Source organism: Perissodus microlepis, chromosome 15 (assembly GCF_051167445.1).
Source record: "Perissodus microlepis isolate ML-2025 ecotype Zambia chromosome 15, ASM5116744v1, whole genome shotgun sequence".
Classification (NCBI taxonomy): Eukaryota; Metazoa; Chordata; class Actinopteri; order Cichliformes; family Cichlidae; genus Perissodus; species Perissodus microlepis.
Genome location: NC_140475.1, coordinates 12,049,119 through 12,065,957, shown reverse-complemented (window position 1 = coordinate 12,065,957; position 16,839 = coordinate 12,049,119). Strand labels below are relative to the sequence as shown.

Genomic DNA, 16,839 nt, shown 5'->3' with positions numbered 1-16,839 from the left:
CCGCGGACGGCAATCACTTTCTGGCAGACAATCACTTTTGGGCACAACACCTGCAATCTGTAGTGCAAGGTTATCCATTCTTTCGTTTATCAGCTTTGATAGAGTTTCAACAATATCCACGCTATCTCCCTTTGAATGCATCGCTTTCTTTGGCGCCGGAGACTGGCTGGGTGAGACGGGTAGAGGTGGAAACTCGTCCATTACGTCCTCAGTTATTGGGAGAGGTAGTGAAAGAGCCGTATAGTCATGGCAGTTGTCAAGCAGTGGGTTTACCGACCCGGTTGTTTGGCTAGCATTAGCCTTTAGCAGTAGCTTCGTCTTGGAGCTAGACGAGGGTCTTTTATTGTCACGCTGTGACATTTTGTCTCTTAAGTAAACACTGCCCCCTACTGGTTAGCTGTATTTATACAACATTAAGGCTAGACCGAGGCAATTCTCCCCCTGATGCGAGTTTGTTTTTAAGAGAACCTTTTAAAGGTAGTTTTGGTCAAACCAACTCTTTATGAACAGTGCTTTTTATTTCATTCTGACATTTAACCTAGTTTCAGTTCTCAATGTCGTCCTGTTTTGTTAATCCTATTTTTTTATTTGTTTGTTTTTTGTGTGTTTTCTAACCTAAGGGTGTTTTGCTAACTGCTAAACAAGCTAAAGTGTAAAAAATTATTCGCTTTTCTTTTGTTTGTTTGTTATGTTTTTTGTTTTTTTAAAAAAAAATAGCACTGGGGTTAGTTCGTTAAAGTAATACAAATGCAGAAAAGATAAACAGATACATTCAACCTCGCTCCAGCTGCGAGTTTTCTCAGACTTGGCCAACTTCACCCTTCTCAGAAATACCCAGGAAAGCCATTACCCTGTCAGGCTTTGGGAAGAGTCATTTCACACCAAAGTTACAAAAATGCAGAAATAATTGTAACTTATTTAAGCTAGTTTTGTATGTCCACTTCCATGGTTAGAAATTGCTGCCAATCCAGCTTCAGTACAGTACAAAGTAGATTACTGTGGTCTAGAGTAGACTGGGTGCAGTTTTCTGTCTGTACACCTGAGGGCGGAAGAGCTCCTTGTATCTTCGTGAAACCTTAAACAATCATAGACGTGTTTATTTATAATTTCGTCGTTTCATTTCAACGCGCGATACTGGTATTATAATTCTTTTCATAGATCTCGTAATTATCATATTATGAAAACAATTATAACGCCAAGAAAGTTATAAAAATGAATTTAAGACGCTCCGTCTTAACGACCGCTGATTGGACTGCAGACGACCACGTGATTTTGAATCTCATTAACCGGCATGCGCTGACCGGCGTTTCAGAAACTAAAGTGTCGTTATATATGTGGCGCCGTTTATAAACTGAAACATGCCGACCATAGTTATATTGTGATGTTTCGGAGGTAAAACGTCAGTAAAACATTGACTTGTCCTCTACCATTTGTTAGAAGGCGACTGTGTTCTTCATTGTAACCATGAGTTAGAGTTGCAGTAAGCAGAATGAGTCCTTTCTGTCGTGCGATATGTGGGTATCGCTTCTCGGCCTCTTGGCTAAGATCAAGTGTAGTATCTGTTCTTATCAGTTTAATATCTGATACGTCCCCTACCCGGGGACCATATATTAAATTGATTTTTGGAACAGGGAGATGGAATAGGGGCTTGCTCCGTCCACTCCACGCATCGACCTGGTGTTGCAGTATTACCAGGAACGGTGCACTCCTCTGAAGCTGTGAAAAAAAAATGTAATTTGATTCAACAGTTTCTATAAAGAAATTTGTTATACGCTAGATATATGCGTGCGTGTGGATATGTGGACATTGTCTTTGTGCTGATCTTCGAAGGTTAGTCAGACTGAAATGTTGCGACTTAATATTTGTGAATGAGTTGCATTTAACTCTTACGAGAATTACTAAATCCACTTGGACTGACACGTGGACACACACTTTCACCGCGAAATCAAAAAAATATGTAGTTTTGAACTGCAGTTACATTATTCTGGCTCGAATCCTGCAGTTACCTCTGTTGTCCACTAGAGACCGATAGAAGTCTTTAAAAACCGGAGGCTGCCATCTACAAGGACTCATGTTGATTATAGGTTTAACTCTTCTCTTTCTCTACATACTGCAGCTTTCTGTCCTCTGTGGCTGTAAATTACATCCTTTGAAAAAAAACACAATTTTTTCTTGGCTTTTTAGCTAAAATCACCTGTATTGTCTGCTGTTTCCATTTGTGGATGGTTAATAGTGCAGAAGATTGTTTTTCTGTTTTCAGGATTACATGAAAACATTTTGGAACAGATCATTTTTATATATAATAAATCTTAGGATAGTATTGGTTTTGATGATTTATAAAACAGCAGTGTGCCATAGCCCTGGTAGTGTGGATCCTTAGTGTGTAAAGAGTAGTTAACTCATGTAATATGTGTGAATGAAAATCCATGGACTTTATAAGAGTCCTCCATTTATGGCTATGATCCTAACAAACAAGATTAATACGTTTCTTTCTCCTACCAATCTTCCTGTTTCCTAAAGGAACACGCATAGCCAATCTAACCGTTTTTCCCCACTCGGCGACACACCCGCCGGGGGTCAAACTCTGGTAATTGGTGATTCTGTTCTCAGACATATGAAGCTAGAGACACCGGCAACCATAGTCAATTGTCTTCCAGGGGCCAGAGCAGGCGACATTGAAGGGAATTTAAAACTGCTGGCTAAGGGTAAACGTAAATTCAGTAAAATCATAATTCACGTCGGCAGTAATGACACCCGGTTACGCCAATCGGAGGTCACTAAAATCAATATTGAATCGGTGTGCAACTTTGCCAAAACAATGTCGGACTCTGTAGTTTTCTCTGGTCCCCTCCCCAATCAGACCAGGAGTGACATGTTTAGCCGCATGTTCTCCTTAAATTGCTGGCTGTCTGAGTGGTGTCCCAGAAACGATGTGGGCTTCATAGATAATTGGCAAACCTTCTGGAGGAAACCTGGTCTTGTTAGGAGAGACGGCATCCATCCCACTTTGGATGGAGCAGCTCTCATTTCTAGAAATATGGACAAATTTATTAAACCCCCCAAAATATGACTATCCAGAGTTGGGACCAGGAAGCAGAGTTGCAGTCTTACACGCCTCTCTGCAGCTTCTCTCCTCCTGCTACCCCCCCAAAAACCCATCACCATAGAGACTGTGTCAGCTTCCAAAAAGACAAAAAACAAACTAAAAACCAGCAACAAACAACTTAAACATAAACAATTACAAAGAAAGAACAATACAGTATCCACATCTGAACCAAAGAGTAAAACAGTGAAATGTGGATTATTAAATATTAGGTCTCTCTCCTCCAAGTCTCTGTTAGTACATGACTTAATAATTGATCAACAAATCGATTTACTCTGCCTTACAGAAACCTGGTTGCAGCAGGATGATTATGTTAGTTTAAATGAATCAACACCCCCGAGTCATTCTAACTACCAGAAATCTCGAAGCACAGGCCGAGGGGGCGGTGTGGCAGCAATTTTTCACACCAGCCTATTAATTAATGAAAGACCAAGACAGACTTTTAATTCATTTGAAAGCCTGATGCTTAACATTGTCCACCCCAGCTGTGAAACTCAGAAACCAGTCTTACTTGTTATCATCTATCGTCCACCTGGGCCTTATACAGAGTTTCTGTCTGATTTCTCAGACTTTATATCTAATTTAGTTCTGAGCTCAGATAAAATAATTATTGTGGGTGATCTTAACATCCATGTAGATGCTAAAAATGACAGCCTCAACATGGCATTTAATCTGTTATTAGACTCAATTGGCTTCTCTCAAAATGTAAAAGAACCCACCCACCACTTTTATCACACTCTAGATCTTGTTTTAACATATGGCATAGAAACTGAACATTTAACAGTGTTTCCTGAAAACCCTCTCCTGTCTGATCATTTCCTGATAACATTTACATTTACAATAATTGATTACACAGCGGTGGAGAGTAGACTTTATCAAAGTAGATGTCTTTCTGAAAGCGCTGTAACTAAGTTTAAGAATATAATCCACCCACTGTTATCATCTTCAATGCCCTGTACCAACACAGAGCAGAGCAGCTATCTGAACGCTACTCCAACAGAGGTCGATTATCTTGTTAATAATTTCACCTCCTCACTACGTACGACTCTGGATACTGTAGCTCCAGTGAAAACCAAGGTCTCTAATCAGAAGTACCTGACTCCGTGGTATAATTCTCAAACATGTAGCCTAAAGCAGATGACTCGTAATCTGGAGAGGAAATGGCGTGTCACAAATTTAGAGGATCATCATTTAGCCTGGAGAAACAGTTTGCTGCTTTATAAGAAAGCCCTCCGCAAAGCCAGAACATCTTACTATTCATCACTGATTGAAGAAAATAAGAACAACCCCAGGTTTCTCTTCAGCACTGTAGCCAGGCTGACAAAAAGTCAGAGCTCTTTTGAGCCAACCATCCCTTTAACGTTAACTAGTAATGACTTCATGAACTTCTTCACAAATAAAATTTTTATCATTAGAGAAAAAATTACCAATAATCATCCCTCAGATGTAATATTATCTACAGCTACTCTTAGTACCATTGATGTTAAGTTAGACTCTTTTTCTCCAATTGATCTTTCTGAGTTAACTTCAATAATTACTTCCTCCAAACCATCAACGTGTCTTTTAGACCCCATTCCTACAAAACTGCTCAAAGAAGTCCTGCCATTAATTAATTCTTCGATCTTAAATATGATCAACCTATCTCTAATAATCGGCTATGTACCACAGGCCTTCAAGCTGGCTGTAGTTAAACCTTTACTCAAAAAGACCTCTCTAGACCCAGCAGTCTTAGCTAATTATAGGCCAATCTCCAACCTTCCTTTCATATCAGAAATCCTTGAAAGAGTAGTTGTCAAACAGCTAACAGATCATCTGCAGAGGAATGGCTTATTTGAAGAGTTTCAGTCAGGTTTCAGAGTTCATCACAGCACAGAAACAGCTTTAGTGAAGGTTACAAATGATCTTCTTATGGCCTCTGACAGTGGACTCATCTCTGTGGTTGTCCTGCTAGACCTTAGTGCAGCATTTGATACTGTTGACCATAATATCCTATTAGAGCGATTAGAACATGCTGTAGGTATTACAGGTACTGCACTGCAGTGGTTTGTATCATATCTATCTAATAGACTCCAATTTGTACATGTAAATGGAGAGTCCTCTTCACACACTGAGGTTAATTATGGAGTTCTACAGGGTTCAGTGCTAGGACCAATTCTGTTTACATTATACATGCTTCCCTTAGGCAGCATCATTAGAAGACATAGCATACATTTTTCACTGCTATGCAGATGACACCCAGCTCTATCTATCCATGAAGCCAGATAACACACACCAATTAGTTAAAGTGCAGGAATGTCTTAAAGACATAAAGACCTGGATGGCCGCTAACTTTCTGCTTCTTAATTCAGATAAAACTGAGGTTATTGTACTCGGCCCTGAAAAGCTTAGAAATATGGTATCTAACCAGATTCTTACCCTGGATGGCATTACCTTGGCCTCCAGTAACACTGTGAGGAACCTTGGAGTCATTTTTGACCAGGATGTCCTTCAACGCACATATTAAACAAATATGTAAGACTGCGTTCTTCCATTTGTGCAACATCTCTAAAATTAGAAATATCCTGTCTCAGAGTGACGCTGAAAAACTAGTTCATGCATTTATTACTTCCAGGCTGGACTACTGTAATTCATTATTATCAGGATGTCCAAAAAACTCACTGAAAAGCCTTCAGCTAATCCAAAATGCTGCAGCAAGAGTCCTGACAGGGACTAGAAAGAGAGAGCCTGTTTTGGCTTCCCTTCATTGGCTTCCTGTTAAATCCAGAATTGAATTCAAAATCCTGCTCCTCACATACAAGGTCTTAAATAATCAGGCCCCATCTTATCTTAATGACCTTGTAGTACCATATCACCCTATTAGAGCACTTCGCTCTCGCTCTGCAGGCCTACTTGTTGTTCCTAGAGTATTTAAAAGTAGAATGGGAAGCAGAGCCTTCAGTTTTCAGGCCCCTCTTCTGTGGAACCAGCTTCCAGTTTGGATTCGGGAGACAGACACTATCTCTACTTTCAAGATTAGGCTTAAAACTTTCCTTTTTGCTAAAGCATATAGTTAGGGCTGGACCAGGTGACCCTGAATCCTCCCTTAGTTACGCTGCAATAGACGTAGGCTGCCGGGGGATTCCCATGATGCATTGAGTTTTTCCTTTCCAGTCACCTTTCTCACTCACTATGTATTAATAGACCTCTCTGCATTGAATCATATCTGTTATTAACCTCTGTCTCTCTTCCACAGCATGTCTTTTATCCTGTCTTCCTTCTCTCACCCCAACCGGTCGCAGCAGATGGCCGCCCCTCCCTGAGCCTGGTTCTGCCGGAGGTTTCTTCCTGTTAAAAGGGAGTTTTTCCTTCCCACTGTCGCCAAAGTGCTTGCTCATAGGGGGTCATATGATTGTTGGGTTTTTCTCTGTATCTATGAAGCGCCTTGAGGCGACTTTTGTTGTGATTTGGCGCTAAATAAATAAAATTGAATTGAATTGAATATATATGTACCAGGATGGCCGAGTGGTTAAGGCGTTGGACTTAAGTTCCAATGAGCGGATGCTCTCGTGGGTTCAAACCCCACTCCTGGTATAATTTGGAGCCTCATGACTGGTAAACTGAAATGTATCTTTGGGAGCAACAATGATCAATAGGAGTTTTTAGGAATTTGCTGTGAGCAATATCCCCCCACCCAGTCACCCCCAAAAAAGCTGGGATGTAAGACAAGAAAGACAAACGAGAGGTCTGTTGCAAGGTTGCCCCCTCTCAGTCTTACTGTACATGTTATATGTAGAACCGTTGGCTTGTGCAATTAGGGAAAGCCCAGACATAACAGGAATACAGTTACCGGGAGGAGAAACATTAAAAATTTAACAGTATGCGGACGGCACAATGCTGTACCTACCTGTAACAGAATCAATAAGAGTTATACAGGAGTTTTCGAAGGCTGCGGGGTCTCAAATAAACAAGTATAAGTCAATGTATAAATACCTGGGAAGATGGGCGGGCAGGAGAGAGGCAATTTGTGAATATCAATTATGTGGAGGGCCAATGGAGGTCTTGGGTATTTCCTTTGGGAATACAGAGGGGGATGCTATCTTTAATTGGGGAAAGATTTTGAAGAAGATGCGTATAAAATTGGGGCTATGGAACAAGAGGAAGCTTACCATTTTGGGTAAGGTGCTAGTTATCAAAGCTGATATCCTACCCGGTCTTCTCCACCTTGCTTACATCTTCCCAATTCCATGTGTGTTGAGGAAAAAGTTTATATGAAAAATGTTTACGTTTATGGGGGGGGGTATGAATATGTGAAAAGGGGGATGATGTACCAAGAGATAAGGGAGGGGGGAAGGAATGTGCGATGCATCCCCCTGAAGTTGGACGTGATTTTTTGCAGTAATGTATGCAAATTGCTAAAGGAAGCATATATACACAAGTGCCAAGCTTTAATCTGTTTCTGGTTGTCTTTACCTCTGCAGTTTTGATTGAATGGGATAATAAGGTCCCCAAAGCTGAGGATAGACCAACTTATTACCGTCAAATGGACAGATGGAGAAAGAAAAATAAGGAATGTAAAGATGTAATAATAATTATAAATCATAGACTTCTGTATAGAACCTTGGTGCAAAAGTATAAGACTGGGGTTTTGATCAGGGAGGCGGAAATGTGGGAAAGGGTGCAGGGTAAAGAATTGAATAATAGATGTAAGGATTTTAATTGGCTGTTAATGCATAAGGGATTACCAGTAAGGGCTACTATGTATGCACATAATTTGGCGAAACGTAAATATATGCACCAGGATGGCCGAGTGGTTAAGGTGTTAGACTTAAGATCCAATGAGCGGATACTCTCGTGGGTTCAAACCCCACTCCTGGTACAATTTGGAGCCTCATGTGTGGTAAACTGGATGGTATCTATGAGAGCAACAGATATAATTTCTAGGTATTTAATGTGAGCAATATCTTTCCCACAAAAAAAGCTGTGATGCTGAACCCAAAGGGAAAATTGTTAAAAGGTTAATGGAAAAAGTGAATAAAATAAATAACTTAAAATTGGGAGGTGTCACCTCTCTGAAAGGCAGTTGAACACTTTTCAATGTAAAACTAATATTAACCAGGGATGTTTCTGTGAAATCATAATTTCTTTTTCTTTTCTTTTTTTCATTTTTTTTTTAGATGCCTTGTATTAAACCGCTGTTGTCTTTCTTGTGTTAATGCCATTCCTTTTCACTCTGGGAACAATGGGAAGTCACTTATCTGGGCAGAGCTGAGTGACATTTAAAGGTAATGCTGCATCTGCTGCACATGAGCTTCTTAAAGTAGATACAGTGTGGCTCGCTTGTCCTGACACAACGTGTAAACAGGGAGTCTGCTGACATTTGTTCAACTTCAAGAAGTTAAATACCGAGAACCTTAACCACTCACTATTTCTATTTTTGGCAAAGCAGCCATATGTAATTGCACTTTTCAAGAATTTTATTTATCTTGCCAAAAAAGTGATGACACTGTATTTTGTGACACATTGCATGTATTTTCTCACAGCAGTATAACGGACTACAGACCTATTATGTTAAATGTTTCTTTATCCCAGCATGTACAGTAGTTGTTGGATTGTTTTGAAGCAAACCCTTTCCCCCAGCAGCTTTGCCCATATTTCCTTACAATGTGGGACACTGTGCCATTTTTTTTAGTTGCCTAAAGCTGGAGGTCAAGTTGACAAATCGGCCAAAACAAATGTATTTCTCTTCTCTAAGATAAGATAAGATAAGATAAGACTATTGATCCCACAGCGGGGAAATTTTTGCGTTACCTCAGCTCAGGTACAGATAGCAGCAGGAAAATACAAAAATACAAATAAAATACAAACAAATACAAAATAAGTAAGATAATACAATATATACAGTGGTAGCATACACAGTATGTGATTATGGATATGGTTGTGGAAACATGCAAGACATAAATTTAACTATTCTACCGCTACTATTAATATGTAAGTAATAGATATCTATAAGTATAGACATGTACATGCACAATACACACACATGTACACACTAAATATACATATGTATACATACACATATACCTGCACACGTCCATACATATAAAAAGATGCATTATGCATGAAGTGTGACAGTGTATGTCCACAATGTCCAGTGACTTATGACTTTGTGATTGAGGAGTTATAGAGTCTAACTGCTGTTGGGATGAATGATCTGCGAGAGCGCTCCGTCCTGCAGCGAGGCTGTTTCAGTCTCTGACTAAAAGAGCTGCTCAGCACACAGACTCATGCAGAGGGTGATGTGGGTTGTTCATGATGGATGTCAGCGTTACTAATATCCTCCTCTTGCCCACTGCCTCCACATACTCCAGAGGACATCCCAGCACAGAGCTAGAGCTCCGCACCAGTTTGTCAAACCTGCTCCTGTCCCTGTCCGTGCATCTGCTCCCCCAGCAGGCCATTGCATAGAAAAGGGCAGATGCTACCACGGTATCATAGAATATCCTTAAGAGAGTCCTGCAGACTCCAAAGGACCTTAGTCTCCTGGAGAAGTCAAAAAACATTATCCTCACAGTGCTCCCAGACTGTTCTAGGTGAGAGAGGGATCGGTGTAAAAGGTAGATGACACTGTCATCCACCCCGATTCCAGATCGGTAGGTGAACTGCAGGGGGTCGATCGCTGAGCTCACCAGTGGGCAAAAGTGGTGCAGAACGAGCCTTTCCATGGTCTTCATCAGATGAGGCCACAGGCTTGAGGTTGTTTAGCTCCTTGGGGTGTGCGATTTTTGGCATCGGAACCACGCAGGAAGTCTTCCACAGTTCAGGAACCCTCTCCAGACTCAGGCTCAGGTTGAAGATGTACAGGACCACCTGGCAGAGCTGGTCTGCACAGTCCCTGAGCAATCTGGAGCAGATTCCATTCGAACCTGCTGCCTTCCTTGCCTTTGTCCTCTTGAGCTGACTTAAATATATATTTTAACCAAGATGGTGCCTTGTCTCTACATCACCCAGTTTTCTTCTAAATGGGACTGCAATCTTAAGAATTGTAAATGCTTCAAGAGCAGTTTACATGTTTTATTCTTTTGGTGTAAGTGTAGCTTTTGTTAGTTTAAGGTGGTTAAACTGGCTTGTTTTTGAAGTGTTTAAAAAATAGCTGGCAATAGTTCTATTTAATGTTTTTATTAAATATCACGCCATCACACCACAATCTTAAGACGTCTTGCGGTCTACGGCTAAGGCTTAGGGTGGCTTGTATTCTATTACTTCGTATAAAGTAAGCACTGCCCCCAACTGGTTAGCTGTATTTATACACAATTAAGGCTAGCCCGAGTCAATTCTCCCCCTGATGCGATTTCGTTTTTAAGAGAACCTTTTAAAGGTAGGTTTGGTCAAACCAACTCTTTATGAACAGTGCCTTTTATTTCATTCTGACATTTAACCTAGTTTCAATTCTCAATGTCGTCCTGTTTTGTTAATCCTAATTGTTTTTGTTTGTTTATTTTTTGTGTGTTTTCTAACCTAAGGGTGTTTTGCTAACTGCTAAACAAGCTAAAGTGTAAAAAAAATATTCGCTTTTCTTTTGTTTGTTTGTTATGGGGTTTTTTTTGTTTGTTTTTTTAATAGTTAGTTAGTTAGTTCGTTAAAGTAATACAAATGCAGAAAAGATAAACAGATACATTCAACCTCGCTCCAGCTGCAAGTTTTCTCAGACTTGGCCAACTTCACCCTTCTCAGAAATACCCAGGAAAGCCATTACCCTGTCAGGCTTTGGGAAGAGTCATTTCACACCAAAGTTACAAAAATGCAGAAATAATTGTAACTTATTTAAGCTAGTTTTGTATGTCCACTTCCATGGTTAGAAATTGCTGCCAATCCAGCTTCAGTACAGTACAAAGTAGATTACTGTGGTCTAGAGTAGACTGGGTGCAGTTTTCTGTCTGTACACCTGAGGGCGGAAGAGCTCCTTGTATCTTCGTGAAACCTTAAACAATCATAGACGTGTTTATTTATATTTTCGTCGTTTCATTTCAACGCGCGATACTGGTATTATAATTCTTTTCATAGATCTCGTAATTATCATATTATGAAAACAATTATAACGCCAAGAAAGTTATAAAAATGAATTTAAGACGCTCCGTCTTAACGACCGCTGATTGGACTGCAGACGACCACGTGATTTTGAATCTCATTAACCGGCATGCGCTGACCGGCGTTTCAGAAACTAAAGTGTCGTTATATATGTGGCGCCGTTTATAAACTGAAACATGCCGACCATAGTTATATTGTGATGTTTCGGAGGTAAAACGTCAGTAAAACATTGACTTGTCCTCTACCATTTGTTAGAAGGCGACTGTGTTCTTCATTGTAACCATGAGTTAGAGTTGCAGTAAGCAGAATGAGTCCTTTCTGTCGTGCGATATGTGGGTATCGCTTCTCGGCCTCTTGGCTAAGATCAAGTGTAGTATCTGTTCTTATCAGTTTAATATCTGATACGTCCCCTACCCGGGGACCATATATTAAATTGATTTTTGGAACAGGGAGATGGAATAGGGGCTTGCTCCGTCCACTCCACGCATCGACCTGGTGTTGCAGTATTTCCAGGAACGGTGCACTCCTCTGAAGCTGTGAAAAAAAAAATGTAATTTGATTCAACAGTTTCTATAAAGAAATTTGTTATACGCTAGATATATGCGTGCGTGTGGATATGTGGACATTGTCTTTGTGCTGATCTTCGAAGGTTAGTCAGACTGAAATGTTGCGACTTAATATTTGTGAATGAGTTGCATTTAACTCTTACGAGAATTACTAAATCCACTTGGACTGACACGTGGACACACACTTTCACCGCGAAATCAAAAAAATATGTAGTTTTGAACTGCAGTTACATTATTCTGGCTCGAATCCTGCAGTTACCTCTGTTGTCCACTAGAGACCGATAGAAGTCTTTAAAAACCGGGGGCTGCCATCTACAAGGACTCATGTTGATTATAGGTTTAACTCTTCTCCTCGTCTACATACTGCAGCTTTCTGTCCTCTGTGGCAGTAAGTTACATCCCTTGGAGAAACCCCCCCCCCCACAATTTTTTCTTGGCTTTTTAGCTAAAATCACCTGTATTGTCTGTTGTTTCCATTTGTGGATGGTTAATAGTGCAGAAGATTGTTTTTCTGTTTTCAGGATTACATGAAAACATTTTGGAACAGATCATTTTTATATATAATAAATCTTAGGATAGTATTGGTTTTGATTATTTATAAAACAGCAGTGTGCCATAGCCCTGGTAGTGTGGATCCTTAGTGTGTAAAGAGTAGATAACTCATGTAATAATAATATGTGTGAATGAAAATCCATGGACTTCACGAGAGACCTCCATTTATGGCTATGATCCTGATAAACAAGATTAATACGTTTTTTTCTCCTACCAACGGTACTCTTTCCCAAAGGAAAACGTATGGACAACATATATACACCAGGATGGCCGAGTGGTTAAGGCTTTGGACTTAAGTTCCAATGAGCGGATGCTCTCGTGGGTTCAAACCCCACTCCTGGTATAATTTGGAGTCTCATGAGTGGTAAACTGGATGGTATCTATGAGAGCAACAGATATGGTTTTTAGGTATTTGATGTGAGCAATATCTTTCCCACAAAAAAAGCTGTGATGCTGAACCCAAAGGGAAAATTGTTAAATGGTTAATGGAAAAACTCCAAGCTTTTGGATTAATTAGTAAAATTAATGGCTATAAAAAGAAGCTCACTGTTAATAAAATGAATACATTAAAATTGGGAGGGGCCCCCTCTCTGAAAGGCAGTTACACTCTTTTCAACATAACATTGCAAAGAATTTGGGTATTTCATTATGTGTGTGTATGGAATTAAACAGAAAAAGACTAAATCAATTCTTACAAAGCAGCTTGAACACAGCCGGGCTTGTTTTTGTTAGCTGGCTTGACAAATCCTAAAACTCAGAAGTGGTTCCTCAACGTTCTTTTTAAACAGTTTTCCTGCTTCACACTCTGTGCACAATCATAAAAAGGGTTTTTCTGTATGTTTCGGGGTGCAATGTATAACTAATGTAGAGAAACTTAGCTTGCGTTAATGATACTAAATAAATCTAGTTACTTCATCCAGTCACATTACAAAGAAAGAAAAATAAAGATGCCACATAGTGATAAGAGACTATTTACCCCAAATTATTTTCAATTTAAAATGCTTTAAAAGGGCTTGACCTTCAATACATAATTGTATTATTTTGATTTACATTAGACAAAACATCCCAACATTTTCAGAAGACAGTTTTAAATATTTTTAGACCAACTTTAATCCAAATATGGAAAAAAAACTCAAAGTCACTGTTAAGCGGCAAGCAGCTGTCAATTTATTTAACTTCGGATCCTTGCTCCTTTTGTATCAATTATTAATAAGGGAAAAAAAAAACATGCTGTTGCCAACACGGTAGCTTTGATCTGCAATTTAAAGAAGGCAAAGAAAAAGAAAACATATTCTGGAACCTGCTATTAAAATGTATTTAAACTCCTTGAGCATTTTCACAGTAATCCACTGTAGTCTGCAGTTAAAACACTGCAAACATTTATCCAGAGATCATGAGCAGTCCATGGCCAAAAAGTAGCACTTCTCCTGACAGTTTGCGTTTATTTCTGTGTGATGGGGAATGAATTCTGGTCCATCAACTCTCCAACTCTCTCCTGGAGTGTTTGAACCACCTCTGCAAGAATGAACACGTGCGTGTCGTCAAGATCCTTGAGGATGAATTTCTTTCCCAAGGCCATCGTTTCATCCAGGTACAGGAGAAATTGTTTCATGGCAGGATCACTGCAGGAAGAGAAAGTTAAAGTTTCGGCTACTTAAAAACTGATTTCTGTGAAACTAACTACAAATATTTCTTGGCAAAGTTACAACCTTACCATTCAACAAGGACACCTTTGTGCACGTTGACCATATTGACAGGTGCAGAGAAATGGACAGTCGAAGCTGATTAAAGAGCTGAACACCTGCAGCACAGTAAACAAACCGACAGCTGAAGGCCTCAGGTAGAAGCAGCTTTACGGCAGCCTAAACCATTATTAAGGCACCAAACAGTCAGATAAACGCGTCACATGTTTTCGGACATTTTAATAATATTTTTATTACCATTACAACAAAGAAAATACTTGTAAACGTTTAAGTACAGCGTATGCTAGCTCGTTGTTTTAGCACCGGTTAGCATTTTGCTGCTAGCATTAGCTCAAAATAGCATGGCCACAGGCATGTTCTGCTACATACCACGATCTTAAATATCTAAAAGAGCAAACTTCACACATATACATGTACATACCTGTCTACAGTTAAGCGAAGGATTAACATAAAGCAACAAACAGCCGTTTATCTACCCGAGATCTTCAGCTGTTCCTGTTAAGTTTTCAAGGCATTGATGGGTTATGTAAGGTGTGCGCCAAGGGACAATCTTCTGATGTCTAAATATCGCGTTAGCGTGTTTTAAAAGTTTTTGCTGCTTCTGTGCTGCTTTTCTGTGCTTGGTAAAAGGTATCATATCAATACTGTGGTTTTAAAAAACCTACGCTGTGTATAGATGAGTGAGTATTATGAAGAAAATAATGCAACATTCGTACCCAACTGCATAAAATGCATTACAAAAACTGCATCATGACATTGATGCAAAATGTAAGTTAAGATCCAGTATAAAATACAGTACTGTGCCATTTCCCTCCTTCTGTCACTAACAGGAAAACTATGACAACTTGATACCATATATATATATATACACACACATATATATATATATATATATATATATACACACACACACACACATATATATATATATATACACACACACACACACATATATATATATATATATATATATATATATATATGTGTGTGTGTGTGTGTGTGTGTGTGTGTGTGTGTGTGTGTATATATACACATATATATACACACACACACACACACACATATCTATATATATATATATATACACATATGTATGGAGTGCAGAATTATTAGGCAAGTTGTATTTTTGAGGAATAATTTTATTATTGAACAACAACCATGTTCTCAATGAACCCAAAAAACTCATTAATATCAAAGCTGAATGTTTTTGGAAGTAGTTTTTAGTTTGTTTTTAGTTTTAGCTATTTTAGGGGGATATCTGTGTGTGCAGGTGACTATTACTGTGCATAATTATTAGGCAATTTAACAAAAAACAAATATATACCCATTTCAATTATTTATTTTTACCAGTGAAACCAATATAACATCTCCACATTCACAAATATACATTTCTGACATTCAAAAACAAAACAAAAACAAATCAGCGACCAATATAGCCACCTTTCTTTGCAAGGACACTCAAAAGCCTGCCATCCATGGATTCTGTCAGTGTTTTGATCTGTTCACCATCAACATTGCGTGCAGCAGCAACCACAGCCTCCCAGACACTGTTCAGAGAGGTGTACTGTTTTCCCTCCTTGTAAATCTCACATTTGATGATGGACCACAGGTTCTCAATGGGGTTCAGATCAGGTGAACAAGGTGGCCATGTCATTAGTTTTTCTTCTTTTATACCCTTTCTTGCCAGCCACGCTGTGGAGTACTTGGACGCGTGTGATGGAGCATTGTCCTGCATGAAAATCATGTTTTTCTTGAAGGATGCAGACTTCTTCCTGTACCACTGCTTGAAGAAGGTGTCTTCCAGAAACTGGCAGTAGGACTGGGAGTTGAGCTTGACTCCATCCTCAACCCGAAAAGGCCCCACAGGCTCATCTTTGATGATACCAGCCCAAACCAGTACTCCACCCTCACCTTGCTGGCGTCTGAGTCGGACTGGAGCTCTCTGCCCTTTACCAATCCAGCCACGGGCCCATCCATCTGGCCCATCAAGACTCACTCTCATTTCATCAGTCCATAAAACCTTAGAAAAATCAGTCTTGAGATATTTCTTGGCCCAGTCTTGACGTTTCAGCTTGTGTGTCTTGTTCAGTGGTGGTCGTCTTTCAGCCTTTCTTACCTTGGCCATGTCTCTGAGTATTGCACACCTTGTGCTTTTGGGCACTCCAGTGATGTTGCAGCTCTGAAATATGGCCAAACTGGTGGCAAGTGGCATGTTGGCAGCTGCACGCTTGACTTTTCTCAGTTCATGGGCAGTTATTTTGCGCCTTGGTTTTTCCACACGCTTCTTGCGACCCTGTTGACTATTTTGAATGAAACGCTTGATTGTTCGATGATCACGCTTCAGAAGCTTTGCAATTTTGAGACTGCTGCATCCCTCTGCAAGATATCTCACTATTTTTGACTTTTCTGAGCCCGTCAAGTCCTTCTTTTGACCCATTTTGCCAAAGGAAAGGACGTTGCCTAATAATTATGCACACCTGATATAGGGTGTTGATGTCATTAGACCACACCCCTTCTCATTACAGCGATGCACATCACCTAATATGCTTAACTGGTAGTAGGCTTTCGAGCCTATACAGCTTGGAGTAAGACAACATGCATGAAGAGGATGAAGTGGACAAAATACTCATTTGCCTAATAATTCTGCACTCCCTGTATATATATATATATATATATATATATATTTACACAAACACTCAGAACCACTTATAAAGGTACAACTGCTCTGCTGCTCCTTAAGGCAAATATCCAATCAGCCAGTCACATGGAAGTATTTTAGTGCACTTAAGCGTGTAGACATGACAACCAAGATGACCTGCTGAAGTTTAAACTGAGCATCAGAATGGAGAAG

At 39.7% G+C, this 16,839-nt stretch overlaps 1 protein-coding gene and 5 non-coding genes across 7 annotated transcripts; 5 read left to right on the top strand and 1 right to left on the bottom strand.

Annotated features, from left to right (window-relative positions):
• The first annotated feature begins 1,520 nt into the window (after nt 1–1,520).
• On the top strand, nt 1,521–1,711 carry LOC146371811 (U2 spliceosomal RNA). Its single transcript, XR_014802840.1, has one exon. It is a non-coding gene; the product is annotated as a U2 spliceosomal RNA (small nuclear RNA).
• Nucleotides 1,712–6,590: 4,879 nt separating this feature from the next.
• On the top strand, nt 6,591–6,673 carry trnal-uaa (transfer RNA leucine (anticodon UAA)). Its single transcript has one exon. It is a non-coding gene; the product is annotated as a tRNA-Leu (tRNA).
• A 1,202-nt stretch (nt 6,674–7,875) lies between these two features.
• Nucleotides 7,876–7,958, top strand: trnal-uaa (transfer RNA leucine (anticodon UAA)). Its single transcript has one exon. It is a non-coding gene; the product is annotated as a tRNA-Leu (tRNA).
• Nucleotides 7,959–11,505: 3,547 nt separating this feature from the next.
• LOC146371808 (U2 spliceosomal RNA) lies at nt 11,506–11,696 on the top strand. The gene has a single exon (XR_014802846.1). It is a non-coding gene; the product is annotated as a U2 spliceosomal RNA (small nuclear RNA).
• Nucleotides 11,697–12,545: 849 nt separating this feature from the next.
• Nucleotides 12,546–12,628, top strand: trnal-uaa (transfer RNA leucine (anticodon UAA)). The gene has a single exon. It is a non-coding gene; the product is annotated as a tRNA-Leu (tRNA).
• An 801-nt stretch (nt 12,629–13,429) lies between these two features.
• On the bottom strand, nt 13,430–14,613 carry gtf2h5 (general transcription factor IIH, polypeptide 5). 2 transcript variants are annotated; one of them, XM_084953990.1, is made up of 3 exons: nt 14,465–14,613; nt 14,000–14,086; nt 13,430–13,907 (listed from the first exon to the last, which is right to left on the bottom strand). In XM_084953990.1, the coding sequence occupies exons 2-3, from the start codon at nt 14,032–14,034 to the stop codon at nt 13,727–13,729; spliced, it is 216 nt and encodes a 71-aa protein (XP_084810116.1). In that variant the 5' UTR covers nt 14,035–14,086; nt 14,465–14,613; the 3' UTR covers nt 13,430–13,726. The 2 variants fall into 2 exon arrangements, with proteins under 2 accessions (XP_084810116.1, XP_084810115.1); XM_084953989.1 differs by having other exon boundaries at nt 14,410–14,595.
• Nucleotides 14,614–16,839: the final 2,226 nt, after the last annotated feature.

What these genes read in the sequence shown, in the direction of transcription:
- gtf2h5 (XM_084953990.1), bottom strand. Translation starts at nt 14,034, where the DNA reads ATGGTCAACGTGCACAAAGGTGTCCTTGTTGAATG. An exon ending in AAAGGTGTCCTTGTTGAATG is followed by an intron (nt 13,908 to 13,999) that starts GTAAGGTTGTAA and finishes CTCTTCCTGCAG; the next exon opens with TGATCCTGCCATGAAACAAT.